The following is a 16,816-nucleotide window of genomic DNA, read 5'->3' on the forward strand; positions in this document are numbered from 1 at the left end:
CAAATCCCATTCGCCCATCCATCTTTATCTTGAAACTTCATTCGCGTGCAAAGATCATATTGTTCTAGATTTTTATAGGTCCATCACTCAATAATATCTTTGCAGGGCAATGGTCTTACCCTTAACGCGAGTGATCGTGAGTTAATGGGCGTGATCATGTGGGAGCATACCCTTGAATGACATTCGTAACCTACCTGTCTTGTCTGGTTGTCTGATTCGTTGACATTCAGAACTTGTTCTAATTGGTTCCAGAGGTGCTCGAATGAAGTGATTAAGTGAGTTGGACAGTTGTTTGATGATCATCATTCACCAATCATTGTTGTTGTCTAATACACTCATACACACAAACATCTGTTTGTACATTCATTCTTGGCCTGGTTGTCATCAACTTATGTATCATTGTTGATTGAGATAGTTAATGTCGCTGCTTCTGATTACTAGACTAGTCTTTCTTTATCAGAGTGAATATATATCAAGTATGTAATACGATTATTATTATTATCTGTATACAGATACACTACATCTTGTTGTTGAACTTGTACAAATAACCAAAATGGTGTGTTTGTCATCAATCAAGGGTAGACAACTACTTGATAAAGGTCACTCAATACTTTATAGAGGAGTATGATCACATGGGTCACCAACCGAATCAATCACCTCATACTTGGAGTTCTTTCAAATAAAGTTGGTTGTTTGTTTGGCGCCTTAATTCGTGATTCAAAGTATTGTTTAGACTAGATCTAGATCTCATAATAGTCAATCAGATATTGACACAATGAATAATAATAAGATAGTTATACATAGAGTGTTAGGGGATACAACTTTGTGTCAGTTGATATTCAAACATGTCACGGTTATACATAAGTTGGATGATCACACCAAGTCAGTGGTCAAGGGTAAACAACTACTCATCAATGGTGACCTCATTCAATTGTTAAAGTATAATGCAACACAATACTTTATAACATTGTTCAACAAATATTATAATAACAACAACATTAATAATATTAACTTGATATCAGACTTGTTAATACAATCATCAATACAATACAACAACAATACAATACTGTGATAGCACTCAACTTGTTAATGAACAACACCAATATGACATTGAACTCAACAACAACAAGTAACAATAAGTGTATAGATTATATAATCAAACATGGCAACATTATATTACTTGAATCATACCTTGCGATGACAGCCCACCGACCAATAATGTTCATCAATGCACGCCAGCTGCTGACAGCCTGCAATCACGGCAACGTGTCATTCACTCAATTGTTACTCCAATACTCCAGCGTTACAGATTGTGATATTGGAGAAGCAAACCAAGAGGCGGAGGAGTGTGCCAGAACCAGTTCCCCTGCCTGTATAAGCCTAGACATGGTCAACATCATCAAGCAGAGTGTTGAGCGAGACATGCCCAGTAATGATCATTACACACAACACTTGCTGAAAGTGTTGTTAAGACGATCAGTGCAATATAATATGCTCGATAGTATGAAGGTCATCCTCAAGATTAGTAGCTCAACACTCGATTCAGACGATTCAGACGATTCAGACGATGTCTTGGAGTACTATGGCAGATGGGGTCGCACCGAACTACTCGATGCACTATCCAAGTATTTCAATTATCGTCTCTACTCTCGTCTACCACTGGCCGTGCGACAGGCTGCCGTCAATGGACATGGTCACTTTCTCAAGCACGTGCACTCACACGAGATGGTGTCCTCGGCCAACAACAGATCATTCTTTTTTGGACACAACCTACTTGGTGATGCATTGGCCAATGGACATACACATCTCATATCGCTCATACTTGATGAGCTCACCCAGATCACAGTCCAGACGATACCCAGGTGGATGGCCGAGTTGCATGGGATTGGCCCACATCCACAGATGACCAATAGGAAAGTGGACTTGGACTTGGAATTGGAGCGTCAATGGCTCAGGACCATGCTCATCAGAGCAATCTCAAGCGATGATCTGGTCACTGCCGGCACCGTCCTTGCTCATTGCAAAGGGTTGACGTTTGACAACGATCACACAATACCTTGGACACGCATGTCTCTGTCGATGGCAACACTCATCTCTGGTCAGAAAAATAAGCCATTACAACTGGACGGTAATAGCCTATATCACATGGTCAAGGCCGTTGGTGATAATAGCTGCCCTTTGACTGTGGACGTGGCATGTAATCTTATCAAAAGCTTGAAGCCCTTCAAAAGGGCCGCAACTATTTCTGATCTCGAATCAAAGGACAATCCACTGGTTGAGGCAGCTGGATTCTCTCTCCCACTCATGGATTTAATCAACAACACATTCAAGTATCAGTACTTCACTGGGTGTCTGGTCAACGCGCTCCAGCATGACTGTCTTGAGACAATCAATTATACTCGCAGATTTGTCAACAGTTCATCATCCCAGTATTATCTCGAGGTCGTGGAATGCTTTGCCAAGAGCTCGCTCGAGTCGATCAAACTAGTGTGTGGCATCGAGATAAAGAATGTGGAACCTCTATGTATTGCAGCAGTTAGGAACACACAGCAGGTGTTTGATTATATGTACAAGAAGTACTCTTCGCAATTGAGCACCGATTCAATACAGAGTATCATTGATGCGGCTTGCCAACATGACAAACTGTACATCCTCAAGAAATTGTGTACAAAGCACAAGATGATGCCTAGCCTCCATGTACTTCAGACATTGGAACCCACAGCCCTTCAATCAATCAAGGTATGTAATAGTGAATTGAGGGTGTCGATATGATTGACCAAGTTTTAACATTCAATCAATCAGTACATCATAACACACTTGATCCCATCATCCTCACACCGTCAAAGATTGATCAATGAGATATACTCAACAGCATACCGATATGGTCGCACTGGGGTCATGATGATGTGTATCAATCTTACCAAGACATGTCCAAGTCCTCTTCCAGCATTGGTGTCATCACACACTCAATCACCAGCAGCAGCGGTTCCAAGCACTAGCCAAACAATGGACGTTGCGTTCCATCTTGTATTCAGAAACAGGTTGTTGGCCAACAAGGTCTTTCACGATGTAGGTGACATACTCAAGCGTTTGAATGTTGGAGGTGGCATGGTGATCAAGGGTGGACAGTTGTTGTCCAACGGATCACTTGTCGAGTACATTCGATTTGGAGCAACCGAGTGGTCCATCAAAGGTTACTCTGAGGTCACAACTGGCAACCTTCCAACACCCTTTAACAACAAACTAATCAATATGGCAATCAGCAAGTGTGACACTCGTGCACTTGAGTACCTGATCAAGAACAACAATATGATGTTGAGCAACAATCACACTGATTTGGAGCACATGATACGATCATTGTCTTCCTGCCAATCACCAGTCTGGGAGCAGATGTTGGATCAGTACATCAACTTGTCGTACGATCAATGTCTGACCATCAATGGCAATCTACTACATCTGATACAGCACCCATCATTCTTGCGCAAGTTGTTCACACGCAATATAATCATTAGGTCCCCGAGCTTAAATGACTTTCAATCGGTTGCGGGTCAGTGGCTCGCTAGCAATCCATTCATTCTTGATATCATTAAGATGCTACACACATGCCACCAGAGCGACCCTATCCTCACATACATGCACTGGGACACCATAATGCGACAAGCCATCACTGTCAACCAGCTCCAGGTTGTTCAATACCTTGCTAGTAACGTCGAATACATCATAGATGAGCTGGCAATAGAAATGGACTTTGAGGCAGAGGCATTGGATTCAACAAAGGGTGAATATCTCTCGCTCTGTGGCGCAGCTGGCCATGAGGACATGGTTGATTTGGTATTCTCAATCATACCTCCATTCAGTGTTTCAGATAACTTTATATCAATTATCTATGGGACTGAGGCCATAAGAGGTAATCTCAGTATGGTCAAGCGAGCATATGAACTGATCATCAATCATCCAATGGAAATCGAGTATATTTCCTGTATAGAGTTGGACGACGTTCTAGCTGCAGGACATTTGGATGTGGCGACTTTCATGTTGGACACACATCCTCGATCTTCTCCTTACTACAACGAGATCGTTGTTACAGATATCCATCAGAGCATCATTTCAATTGGATTGATCGAGCGGTTGCTCTCTTGCGAGGACATTACTTGTTCATTCAATAGAGTAATGGCCAGAGCAATCTTGGCAAATCACTGGTGGAGAGTGGATCCCGAGGTTGGCAAGTTGATCGCTCAGTACATGCACACCAACTCTTTGGATATTGACATTGATGATGTTTGTTGCATTCTCCTTGCCATTGGACTGCCTCAAAGCAAGGTGACTTTTGCCATGTTTGAAGACTTTGTGAACATGTTAGTGGACGATGATAGCTTACAGGAGGACCGAGAAATCATTGGTGCTACACTCATGAAGGTGGCTGCAGGCAAATCGATGGAAGCAGTCAGGTGGTGTATGATTTGTTCCAATCAGTGGATTACCCTGACATATGTTATTGGAAAGCAATTAGAGTGGCATCCAAGCGTGGAGACGTACAGTCGACAAAGTTCCTAGTTAAAAAGACTTTGTATCGTTTTGACTCGTCGTACCGCATGCGATGGAAAGGACCAATTATGAATGTGGAGGTACTTGACTATCTTTGCGACCGTGGATATATTGGCACCTTTGAACACGATGGCCAATATCTAATGGAGTTGATGGAGGTGGCCTGCTCAAAAGGACATGTTGAGACGATGCGATTCCTACAAACGATGATCAATGACGATGAACAGGGATGGATCTGGCATTCTCAAAAGCAATTGGTTCCATCTTTGGACAGTATTGACCAGGCAGTCTTGAACAACCATTATAATGTTCTTCATTATCTCTTTGGCGACCCTCAGTCATTGCTCAGGACACATATGGACCCATCACATCTTGTTCGTATACTCAAACAACTCAGACTAAAGGCATGGTACAATGGATGCAACCATCATATTATTAAGTTGTGTGACAATGTAATAAAGCAGTACTGATATGACATATATCTTTATTTGTTGAACTCTCCCTCCAATTGATTGATTCTGCTTGTGCACCATCTGATGACCTTCATATGACCAAACTTGAATGCCTTGAATCGTAGTAGCTTCAGCAACCGAATGATGTGTTGAGGATGCTGTGCCATTGCTCTCCAAACTGATGATTGGCTCTCCTCACCAAACAGGAATGAAATAACCTGGTAATGATTGTCCATTGCTGCCGATGTTATTGCTCGAAGTGATGGCACGTACTGTGGTATATTGCCTGCCAATGGATTGTTGTACAAATGATCGATACTTTGAATCGGTTTTATCTGCCCGCCATTGCATGCCTCGTTCATGAAGCCTAGTATCTGAGATTCCCAATCGGTTTTGGTCTTGCTTATGATACCATTGTCTAAAAGGACCTTCAGCGACTCAACGTTTGAGGGAATGATCTCATCTCTGTCAACTTTTGGTCGAGTTGTAAGAGGTGCTGCTCTGGCCACATCAATTATGAATTGGATTGATTGGGCATCACCTCGTTTGGCACATTGAGGGAGGGCTTCGATAAAGTGGGCTCTTTGGATGGGCTTGGTGAAGACACTGTGCACCAGTTTGATCAATGAGTGTGAATGGTAAGCTGCACACTGGACAATGTTGATCATGTCGGACTTTTTCTTGGCCTGAGGTCTGAATGATATCCATTTGCATATGATTGTATGTACAACTTCCTCGGTCATCTTACTCTGAGGATGGGAGACAGATCCAATGATTTGATACATGTGAGATATGCCAATCATTAACTTTCCACCGCGTTCAATTTGGTTGGCGATCAACATGCCAACAGCAGGGTCAATGCGTGCCCAATTGGGGATACCAAGATTCATTGCTTTGATGAAATCATTGTCGTCTTCATCGAAATGGGAGTCGGACAATGCAGGAAGAGCTTTCGGACGCTCTTCATCATCTTCCAACACAATTATAGATACATGCAGAGGGGGCAAGCAATCATGATAATGATTGGCCAATATAGTCTTGGCTGTGGCTACGTCACCAATTGATGATGCAGCACCAAGGGCATAGCGATAGTCTGTTTGGAATTGGTCAAAGTTGTGTTCCAAATAGTTGATGATGTCCTGGTCACGCTTGAGTATGGCACGCGCCATGACATAGCAGAATGAAGTGTTCACACTGGGGCGTAACATCAGACGCTTCAACAAGTCAAGAGAGAGGATACTCTCGTTGATGTCCATGATATCCACTTGCTTGCTCACCCTATCATCGCTATCTTCACTATCACTATCATAATAATCATCGTCCTCATCACTCTCGGGTTCATCTTCAATGGGCAATGCAAGCAAGAAGTTGACGCTATCCATATCTCCAACGAGTAGTGGCTGTGCCATCAAAAATAGTGGTCGATAAGTTTGATGGAGGACTACACCTTCGCTAGAAGTGATGATCTCATGTATCCTTTTGACCATGCCAATATGTCCATGTTTGAGTGCAGTTTGGAATGTTGCCACCAGTGCTATAAGGAGAACCTCGTCCATTTTTGGAGTGCCTCGAATAAACCTCTCAAATGTCTCCATATCTCCATCACTGCCACTTTGATAGAATAGACTAATTGCTAGCGTTTGAAAGTGGTCATTCTTTGGCTTAAGATTGTTGAGTTTAGTGTGCAGCAATCGATTCATTGGAGAGGATGACAGGTCGGTGTATCTCTTGAGTTGCGCCATGTCTACTGCTTTAGGGTTGACAATGGTTTGACTGAAGAACACCTTGACAATGTGATCGTTGATCGGCAGCGTGGTGTCACTGATGTTGAGCATCTTGCTGAGGAGTGCTGGATGTTGGATCTTGGATATGAGCTCCTCATCAATCGGTAACATGCATCGACTGGTGTTTACCATGAGCAGATCGATGCACTGCTCCCAGCCAGGTCGTTTGCACCGTGCATTCTGCTCGATGAAGGCCTCCAACACAGTCTCATGTGATTGATCATCGTCGGCAAATGTCATGTTGGTGTTGGCCAGGAGAGTGTTGAGGATGTCCGACTCTGCATATATGAATGCATACATTGGCAAACGACTGCTCATCGGATAGATATTGGCAACAGAGTTGTATCCCTTGAGGAACCAATCATTGGCACCATACTTGATGTAGTCGAGAAGTGTGTCACTCTCAACTAGTTGCTTGCCCTTGATTAGTTTTTCATCCTTGACTCCAAGTGTTGTCCTGTATATACTACCAATCATTCTCATGATAATTATCCCAACTCGTCTGTCACAGAATACTTGATGGAATGCCGTTGACATGCGTGATGATGTTGGAGATGGCTCAGCCATGATCACATCTTGATGCAGTGAACTATACCATGTGATTGATTGGATGTTAGTATCTCTATTTATCAATGTATCAAAGTTTCAAACATACATCTTATCATCAACTTTGATATCTTTGATGATTGAGTTGCACATGTGAATGATCCGTGTGTGTCCCAAGAAGTAGCCAAGGTTGAGTATTGATTGGAAAGTGCGTAGACGTAGTTTGGGTGCTTGGTTGTTGAATGGTGACTCTAGCCAGGTAAACAAGAGGAACTCCAGTACTTTGTACGAGTTGGAAGATGCCGCCAAGTGAATATGTTGAAGACTGAGCTTGATACTTGACTGTTTGATTATTGCAAACACCTCTGGTTTGTCCTTCAAACAAGCGTCATCCAAGAAACTGTCCAAGTGCTTGCCGAACTTGTTAAAGACATACTCAAACACCTCTATTGTGTTGTCCATTGCATTTACACAATGAGCTTTAGTAATGTGATCGTCTATAACACACTCGATCAGAGCTTTTATCGTGGCCAGTGAGCCCGTGGACAAGGTCAACTTGATCAACTCCATGTTGTTGTTAAGGTATCTATGTCTTGCAAAGTGGGCGTGGTCACACAGTGATCTGATATTCTCTGCACATCCACAACTGATTGCCGCTGTCAGGTACTGAGGCAGATTACGACCATCGATGCCCACCTTTAGCATCTCTCGCATTGACTTTAGGAATGATGCAGAGTTGACTCCAGCTGCCATTGTCAACAGTGGTGTCTTGAAATCGCGAAGCGACTGGACATAGTGGGGATCGCACGAGAATATATACATCTTGACAAACTGCAACGCCATTGCCTCGGTTACCTGGCAGCCTGGCCGTCCGATAGCCTTGAGAGTGTGGTAGATGTCTTTGTGGCTAATGGATAGTGTCTGGTGCGTCTGATTGGCAAAGAGAGTGCACATTGCCTGTGACATTATCGTCCACAATGCTTTGTAGCCGTTAAAACCATCACTCAACGACTCTAAGGAAACACTTTGTTTTGATTGTTCAAGTGCCAGTCGAGCTGATTGTACGTCGTCTTGTTTGATTGCAGTGAGCAACTCATTAATGAGTCTACGTCTCTCCTGATTGGCCTGGACCCATGATTGATTGAATGTATAGTTGATGTTTGAATGAGCACCAAGTCGTTGTAACAATGTCTCTGATGATGACAGGCTCTCATGGATCTTTTTCTCATAGATACTTTGCATGGGTAGATTGACCAACTCATCATTCAGGAAAAGCTCGACCACGTTGACATGGCCATTGATCAATGCATCCATGCATATCGTGCTCTGGTCCGAGATGTAGCCAGCATAGCCTTGATCGTAGATTGATTTGATGAAGTTGGCATGTCCTCTGGTCACGGCAGGCCCAAGATTGATAATGACTTTGGCCTCATGCCCATCATCCGCTGCCTTCTCCAGATAATGAACCAACACTTTGAGTATCTCAAAGTGGCCAAAATTGCAGCACTTTTCAATGTAGTCGTCCTGGACCAACTCAATCACTTCATCCATGGGCAGTATTGTTGGGATGTGATCTAGAAGGTACTGTACACTCTCCAACATGTTGTTGCGTACACTATGTAGTGTAATCTCCTTCCATATGTATTCCTGTTGTAGTATGTTGTTGTTGATGTTGTTGAGGAGATGGAGCATGCTGATGTTGACACCGGGCAAAGTCAGATACTTGTCATCATGATCATCATCTTGATCATCGTCATTCTCGATAATGGCATATTGCAATAGCAATTGAACAAATTGTTCATTGTTATGATTGATGGCCATGAGTATGTGATCGTGTGTGATTGGAGACAACTTGCAATGGGCGGTAATATCTAGGTAGGTCTGAAGCATGTGCACACTGCCATTCCTGATCAAACTAGTGATCATCGAGTTGTACAACTTATCATCCGAGTGCTCTGTCGGTAGTGACATGTTGGTGTTGCGCAGTAGATGATCAAACACGCGTACATTGTTGAAGGTGATTGCTTTCTCGAGCAGTATGTCGTTTGGAGGGTACGTCGATGCAACACGATCATACTCCTCGATAAAGTATTGAGTGGCATTATACCTTAGCATCAGTTTGAGATCACCCCTGTCGAGTAACTGTTTGCCCTTGATCACTGACTTGATCAATGTCGTTGTTGTTGTCGTTGATGTGTCTTTGCCGCACCTGTCTGACTTGATGATCTTCTGATGAATGATATTAACATGTTTGAATATCAACTGACACAATGATGTGTCTATCAATACTTTATGTATAACTATCTTACTATTCATTGTTTGAGTGAGTGAGTGAGAGTGAATGAATGAACGAATGAATGAATGAGGATTGAACATGACTGACAGTCAAAAATATCTAGATTTTTTTGGGGGGTAACGTTTGGAATGATTCCAATCACTTTTTGTTGTTATATATTTATTTGTTGATTGAACGAAGTTTGAGTTGATTGATTCGGTTGGTGATCCATTTGATCAACTTGACATGTCCATCAATGAATGCTGTGTGTCGAAGTTGTATCAGTACTCGGATGACATGAGTTGGATGTTGTGACATTGCTCGCCACATTGTTGATGATGATTGATCGCCAAAGAGATAGACGATCACATTGAGATGGTTGGCAATGACAGCATACTCAATTGATTGAAGTGATGGAACAAGTCGAATGTCTGTTTGATGTTGGTCGATGAATGTCATCATGTCCACAAGTCCATTGGAGCAAGCATGATCCAACACACCAACAATGATTGGATGGTATTGTTGAGTGTTCTGAATGATTCCAGTGTCCATGAGCATGGTCATCACATCAACATCGCTGATCTTGATCGACTTGAGATCAGTCAGTACATTGAGGTTGAGATTGAGTGGACCATTTCCAGTGGCTGCTGTAGCGTCTTGTGCCACATCAAGAATGAACTTGATTGTTTGAGTGTCACCACGTTGTGCACATTGAGGTATCGCTCGAGTGAACAACAATCTGTGATTGGCTTCGATGAAGATCGTGTGCATCAACTTGATCAGTGAGTATGAGTGTGATGCTGCATTCTTTAAGATGTCGATGATGTCTTGGTCGTTGTTGGTTGTTTCCAGCCAACTCTTGATGAATGCTTGAACAACCTCATAAGTCATCTTGGTCTGTGGACAACAGGTCGATTCCATGATATTGCTCAGAGTGTCGATGCCAAATTTGTTAATGTTGCCTGATGCAATGTGTCGTGCCATCACCAGTCCAACCGCAGGTTCAACACACGCCCATAAGGCTGCTCTATGTCTCGCTCGTTTGATTGGTGAGAACTCATTTCCGTACTCTTCAACATCTTGGAGAGGCATGCAACCACGAGGGTGTCTGGTCATGATCATGTCGACGAGGGCAACATCGCCAATCCTTGCTGCCGCCCACAGTGCTTGTCGGTAGTCAGTCTCGAACACTAGATCTTGATTGAGCTCCAAAAGATCAATGCAGTCCTTGTCGCCATTTAGTATGGCACGTGCCATCACTGATTGAAAGGTGCATCTGATGTTTGGATGTGCCATCAATCGTCGCAGCAGGCCAATGGAGAGGATTCTCGGGTGAATGTCCACCACTGATGTGTTACGACCATTGTTGGGGTTGTTGTTGTTGGGCAGATCACACAAGAACATTGCCTGATCCAGGAGACCTTGCTTCAGTTTGTCGTTCAATAAAAAGAGTGGATCAATTATCTCCATTTCGTCTGTAGGGAGATCGTTGGTGATGATTGTGAACAGTCGCTTGGCAAATTCAAAGTGTCCATAGCGGACCGCTTCAGAAAATGAGTTCATTACTCTGTTTGGTGGTAGCTGGCTGGCAGGAATGTAACGGAGGATATGGTCGAGGTCTTCCTGAAGACCATGATCGGCACAGCTTAAGAGCATGCACCCAGCAACAATAGGATTGCTGTATATACTCGCACTGAATACTTCTATCATGTCGAAATCTTCTTTGGTCAACACGTCATCTTTGGATAATTCAGCAATGAACCTTTCCATCTCATCCGTTATCAAACTGAATGCCTCTCTCAATATGTCGTGATCCAATGCCAACCAATGTTCAATGTTCTCACTTCCAGTCAATATTTTGATAATACGACTGCCATCTTCGGTTTGAGCAAAGGTCTGATTGTTGACTGCCAGTGTTGATCGCCCAATGCTCGACTTGACCACACTAATAATACTGTCCCAACCAGCATTCTTGTAGTATGGGCCATTCTGTTTCAAATAGGTCAATAACATGTCCGGTAGTGATGAGTCGATTGCAAATGTCATGTTGGTGTTGGTCAAAAGAATGTCGAGGATGGGAGCATTGGCGTATATGATAGCGTAACTTATCATTTGAGAGTTGAATGGATATATGTTGGAGACAGAGTTGAATGACTTGATGAACCATTCATTGGCACCATACTTGATAAAGTCCACCAATATGTCACTGTCCACCAGTTGTTTGCCTTTGATCAGTTGACAATCTTTGATTCCAAATGAAGTCCTGTACAAGTCACCAATCATTCTCATGATGATCATGCCCAATCGTTTGTCTCTGAACACCATGTGGAATGCTGTTGACATTCGTGATGATGATGTTGATGTCGGAATGATCAAGTCCATCTTGTCAAGAGTGAGATGATCATCATCTATCTCTCCACGCACGTCCAGACATCTCAAATCGGATTGATTGAGTGAGCGAGTTAGTGAAATAGTTCAATTTGATTGATTGAGTGAGTGTGATTTGATGAACCTACCTATTCTTGATCGAGCGGATGTCTTTGAAAATTGAGTGACACAGATTGATGATTCGGATGAAACCATGACCATAGGCAATGTTGAGAACAGTGTTGATCGTGCGCAGTCGTCGTTCGTTGGTCATGTTGATGATGAATGGTGATGATGGCCATGTCTTGAGAAGGTACTCAATCACTTGATACGAGTTGGAAGTCGCGGCAATATCGTAATGTTCAAGACTTACAACTCCACCGATCTTTGGATCAACGAGTATCTTGAGCACAAATAGATTGTTCTCCTTACAAGCAATCCACAATGCCTTGTCCATCATTCCTGGGTCACACACCTTTCTGTCCATCAGTCTGTTGAGCACAAACTCAAACACCTCTGTGGTGTTGTTGATGGCGCACTCCAAGCTGTTGAATGAAAGTAGGGGGATCTTGGTGGGGCGCTCGGCCAAATGATCAAAGATCGCTCGGACTGTATCCAATGTGCAACTCTTAATCGCTTCGTCCATGATGTATTGCTGATAATCATTGTCAAAATCATTATCTGATGGCTGGACGTGCGTGGAGAGATAGATGATGCACTCCACGTTGCCTTTTTTGATGGCGTCCTCCAAATAGTCAAACGTGTAGTTGCCTTCACGCGTGACCAGTTGCATTAACTCCAAAGAGTGACCTGCAAGTTTTGAATACTTCTCGAGATCGTGGCCAAAGTGATTGTTGCTGATGAGTGTCTTGACCAGCTCGACTGTCACCTTGCCTTCTCGGTCATTGAGCTTATTCATCATTTTTTTGAGGGTGCGATCAGTGAGGGGGAGAGGACGGTGTTTCTGGCTGGCAATCAGCATGCCCATCTCGTGTGTCATCGTATTCAACAAAATCGATTCAACCTCGTCTGTCCACTCGCCTTGTGCCAAAGGATCACATTCTTTCAGTATGAGTTGAGCAACACTGATATTGTCACACTTGACTGCCTCCAACAGTCTGTTGATGATGTGTGTTGGTGGTCGGTCCAAAGGATGCTTGACCCGACACTCAACGTTCGGATGATTGGTTACCCGATTGAACACTGACAATGGGACCTTGCTCAAGTCCTTATGATCCACCGTTTGCATGGCAAACTTGACATTGGTGTTGTTGGTCATCTCGTCCAGCAACATATCGATCATACCAAGATGTCCTAGATCCATTGCACTCTCCACCATTTTCTTTGATGATGCTATGGCGTCGCTGATGAGGTCCAGGTGCTCGTCGATGAGATACTTGACAATGTGAACTTGTCCAGAGTCGATAGCATCACCCAAACATCTTTTGTTGATTACTTTGTATTCTCCAGTCACATTGGGATGTTGAATGATAACCTTGAGAGTGTCGATATATCCATTGCTGCAACATTTTCGAATGAATCTAGACCATCGATTTGATGTTGTAATGTCTGATGGCATATGATTCAAGAGGTATTCAACACTCTCGGCCATATCACAGGATATCGTCTTCTCGACTATTGATAACCATGATTCTGAATTGTTCAGCATACGGTGGATGGCAAACTCCTCGTTGAGCAGACGGAGCATGTTGACCTTTATACCTGGCCCTGTCATATCGCACTTGAGCGACCCAAAAGGAACGATTAAATGTTGAAGTAACAGTCGAGCAAAGTGTTCGTTGTTGTGACTGAGGGCGATCCCTAGATGTCTACCTTTGAGACCTTTGATAAAGCCATGTCCAGTCATGTCGAAGAAGGTCTGAAGCATGTACACGTTGCCACTCGTGACAACAGCGGTGATCACGTCAGTGTATATGTCCTTCTCACCGTACTTCATCGGTATCGACATGTTCGTATTCTGTAGCAGATGATCAAACACTCGTTGATTGTTGTACTCGATTGAATGTGTGAGCAATGTGTTGTTGGGAGGGTATGTCGATGCAACTCGATCATACTCCGTGATGAAGTATTGTGTTGCGTTGTATTGTATCATCTGTTTGAGATCGCCCTTATCAATTAACTGTTTGCCTTTGATCACTAACAGTTTAAACCTAGATGCTTGATTGACATCAATCTGAGAACGATGATGATAATCACTGACTTGTTTGAGTATCAACTGACACAATGATGTGTCACTGAACACTCTATGTATAACTTTCTTGTTGTTGTTGTTATTATTATCCATTGCAGTCATAAATAAGTGAACGAATTTGCGAGTTAGAACACTCTAAAAAGTGATGAAGAAAACAAGTTTATTTATGGCCTGCTGGAAGTTCAAGATTGAGTTGATTGATTCGGTTGGTGATCCATGTGATCATCTTGACATGTCCATCAATGAATGCTGTGTGTCGAAGTTGTATGAGTAATCGGATGACATGAGTTGGATGTTGTGACATTGCTCGCCACATTGTTGATGATGATTGATCGCCAAAGAGATAGACGATCACATTGAGATGGTTGGCAATGACAGCATACTCAATTGATTGAAGTGATGGAACAAGTCGAATGTCTGTTTGATGTTGGTCGATGAATGTCATCATGTCCACAAGTCCATTGGAGCAAGCATGATCCAACACACCAACAATGATTGGATGGTATTGTTGAGTGTTCTGAATGATTCCAGTGTCCATGAGCATGGTCATCACATCAACATCGCTGATCTTGATCGACTTGAGATCAGTCAGTACATTGAGGTTGAGATTGAGTGGAACGTTTCCTGATGCTTCTCTGGCGACATCAAGAATGAACTTGATTGATTGAGTGTCACCACGTTGGGCACATTGAGGTATCGCTCGAGTGAACAACAGTCTGTGATTGGCTTCCGTGAAGATCGTGTGCATCATCTTGATCAGTGAATGTGATTGTGATCCTGCATTCTTTACAATCTTGATGATGTATTTGTCGATGTTTGGTTGTCGTGTGGCCAGCCAACTCATGACGAATGCTTGAACGACTTCATCCGTCATCTTGGTCTGTGGACGACGTGTCGACGCCATGATGTTGTACATGGACTTGGTGTCAAAGCCGCCAATGTCTCCTGATGCAATGTGTCGTGCCATCTCCAGTCCAACAGCTGGGTCCACACGTGACCATAAGTCCGTTTGATATCTCGCTTGAGCTATCGGTAAGTGCCAATCCTCATCATCCAGAGTGCTATCATCGAGGTCAACCTGCTCCAAAGGCATACAATCATCAGGATGATAGATCATGATCATGTTGGCAGTGTCCACGTCGCCAACCCTTGCCGCTGCCTCCAATGCCTGACAGTAGTCTGTCTCGAATGTTTGATCTTGATTGAGTTCAAGAAAATTAATGCAGTCCTTGTCGCCATTGAGTATCGCGCGTGCCATCACTGATGCGAAGGTACATCTGATGTTTGGATGCGCCATCAATCGTCGCAGCAGGCCAATGGAGAGGATGCTTGGATGTATTTCATCGACAATTGGGTCAGGGAGATTTTTGGGGTTGTTGTTGGGCAGATCATACATGAACAATGCTTGATCCAGATGTCCTTGCCTCAGCATTACGCATATTAGTTTTCGTAGATCAAGTCTTCCCCACAGAGGGAGATCGTTGGTGAAGATTGTGAACAGTCGCCTGGCCATGTCAAAGTGTCCATTGAGTGTCGCCTCAAAATAAGTGATAATGACTTTTTCTGGTGGCAGCTTGCTGGCGGGCATGTGGCTTAGGACTAGGTCGAGATCTGACTGAAGACCACTCTTGCCACACCATATAATCATTGATTCAAATAATTGAGGATCAGTGTTCACATTCGACCAAACCCAATCTAACCAGTGGAAGGCTTTGTCCATGGTGACATCCTTGATGTCATTCATGATATAATCCTTTAACTTTGAGAACTTGCTGAAATCAACCCTCTCCCCCTTGGTGCGTCTTACCATCTTCTCCTCACCAGTCAATAGTTTGATCTCCTTGTTGATGTTTTGACCAAAGGAAGTGTTGAAGATTACCAGTGTTGATCGACCAATGTTCTCCTTGAGCACGCCAATACAATGGTTCCAACCAGCAAGGTTGCGCGGACCATTCTTTTTCAAGTAATTCCTCAACATGTCTGGAAGAGATGCGTCGATTGCAAATGTCATGTTGGTGTTGGTCACAAGCTTGTCGAGGATGTGAGTGTTGGTGTATATGATGGCGTAACTGATCAGTTGAGAGTTGAATGGGTATAGGTTGGCCACAGAGTTGAACGATTTGATGAACCATTCATTGGCGCCATACTTGATAAAGTCCACCAATATGTCTCTGTTCACCAGTTGTTTGCCTTTGATCAGTTGACCATCTTTGATTCCAAATGATGTCCTGTACAAGTCACCAATCATTCTCATGATGATCATCACCAATCGTTCTCTGAACACCATGTGGAATGCTGTTGACATTCGCGATGATGATGTTGATGTTGATGTTGGAATGATCAAGTCCATCTTGTCAACATTATCCATCTTGTAAACACCTTCCACTTCTAATTGAGTGCGATCATCTAATCCATCATCTGGTTGTTTCCTGTGTTGATTGAGTTGATATGAGCGTGAATGATTGAATGGGTTAGTGGAATAGATCCTTTAATTGATTGATATAATTAAAGAACATACCTCTTCTTGTTCGAGTTAATGTCCTTGATGATAGAGTGACACAGGTTGATGATTCGGATGAATCCACGATCATAGGCAATGTTGAGTACAGTGTTGATCGTTCGAAATCGTTGCTCA

The 16,816-nt window shown here is 43.2% G+C and overlaps 4 protein-coding genes across 4 annotated transcripts; 1 reads left to right on the top strand and 3 right to left on the bottom strand.

Annotated features, from left to right (window-relative positions):
- Positions 1 to 1,491: 1,491 nt before the first annotated feature.
- On the top strand, positions 1,492 to 5,015 carry SAMD00019534_113630 (hypothetical protein; the record flags this gene model as incomplete). The annotated part of the gene is made up of 4 exons (XM_012893367.1): positions 1,492 to 2,739; positions 2,803 to 3,916; positions 3,986 to 4,453; positions 4,504 to 5,015. 4 exons carry the CDS (start codon positions 1,492 to 1,494, stop codon positions 5,013 to 5,015), a joined length of 3,342 nt encoding a protein of 1,113 aa, XP_012748821.1.
- A 14-nt stretch (positions 5,016 to 5,029) lies between these two features.
- On the bottom strand, positions 5,030 to 8,293 carry SAMD00019534_113640 (hypothetical protein; the record flags this gene model as incomplete). The annotated part of the gene is made up of 2 exons (XM_012893368.1): positions 5,030 to 7,370; positions 7,437 to 8,293. The coding sequence occupies 2 exons, from the start codon at positions 8,291 to 8,293 to the stop codon at positions 5,030 to 5,032; spliced, it is 3,198 nt and encodes a 1,065-aa protein (XP_012748822.1).
- A 139-nt stretch (positions 8,294 to 8,432) lies between these two features.
- On the bottom strand, positions 8,433 to 14,082 carry SAMD00019534_113650 (hypothetical protein; the record flags this gene model as incomplete). Its single annotated transcript, XM_012893369.1, has 5 exons — positions 8,433 to 8,452; positions 8,563 to 9,635; positions 10,000 to 12,036; positions 12,119 to 13,087; positions 13,178 to 14,082. The coding sequence occupies 5 exons, from the start codon at positions 14,080 to 14,082 to the stop codon at positions 8,433 to 8,435; spliced, it is 5,004 nt and encodes a 1,667-aa protein (XP_012748823.1).
- A 259-nt stretch (positions 14,083 to 14,341) lies between these two features.
- On the bottom strand, positions 14,342 to 16,549 carry SAMD00019534_113660 (hypothetical protein; the record flags this gene model as incomplete). Its single annotated transcript, XM_012893370.1, has 2 exons — positions 14,342 to 15,509; positions 15,576 to 16,549. The coding sequence occupies 2 exons, from the start codon at positions 16,547 to 16,549 to the stop codon at positions 14,342 to 14,344; spliced, it is 2,142 nt and encodes a 713-aa protein (XP_012748824.1).
- Positions 16,550 to 16,816: the final 267 nt, after the last annotated feature.

The sequence above is a fragment of the Acytostelium subglobosum genome (assembly GCF_000787575.1).
Source record: "Acytostelium subglobosum LB1 DNA, scaffold: scaffold32, whole genome shotgun sequence".
Classification (NCBI taxonomy): domain Eukaryota; phylum Evosea; class Eumycetozoa; order Acytosteliales; family Acytosteliaceae; genus Acytostelium; species Acytostelium subglobosum.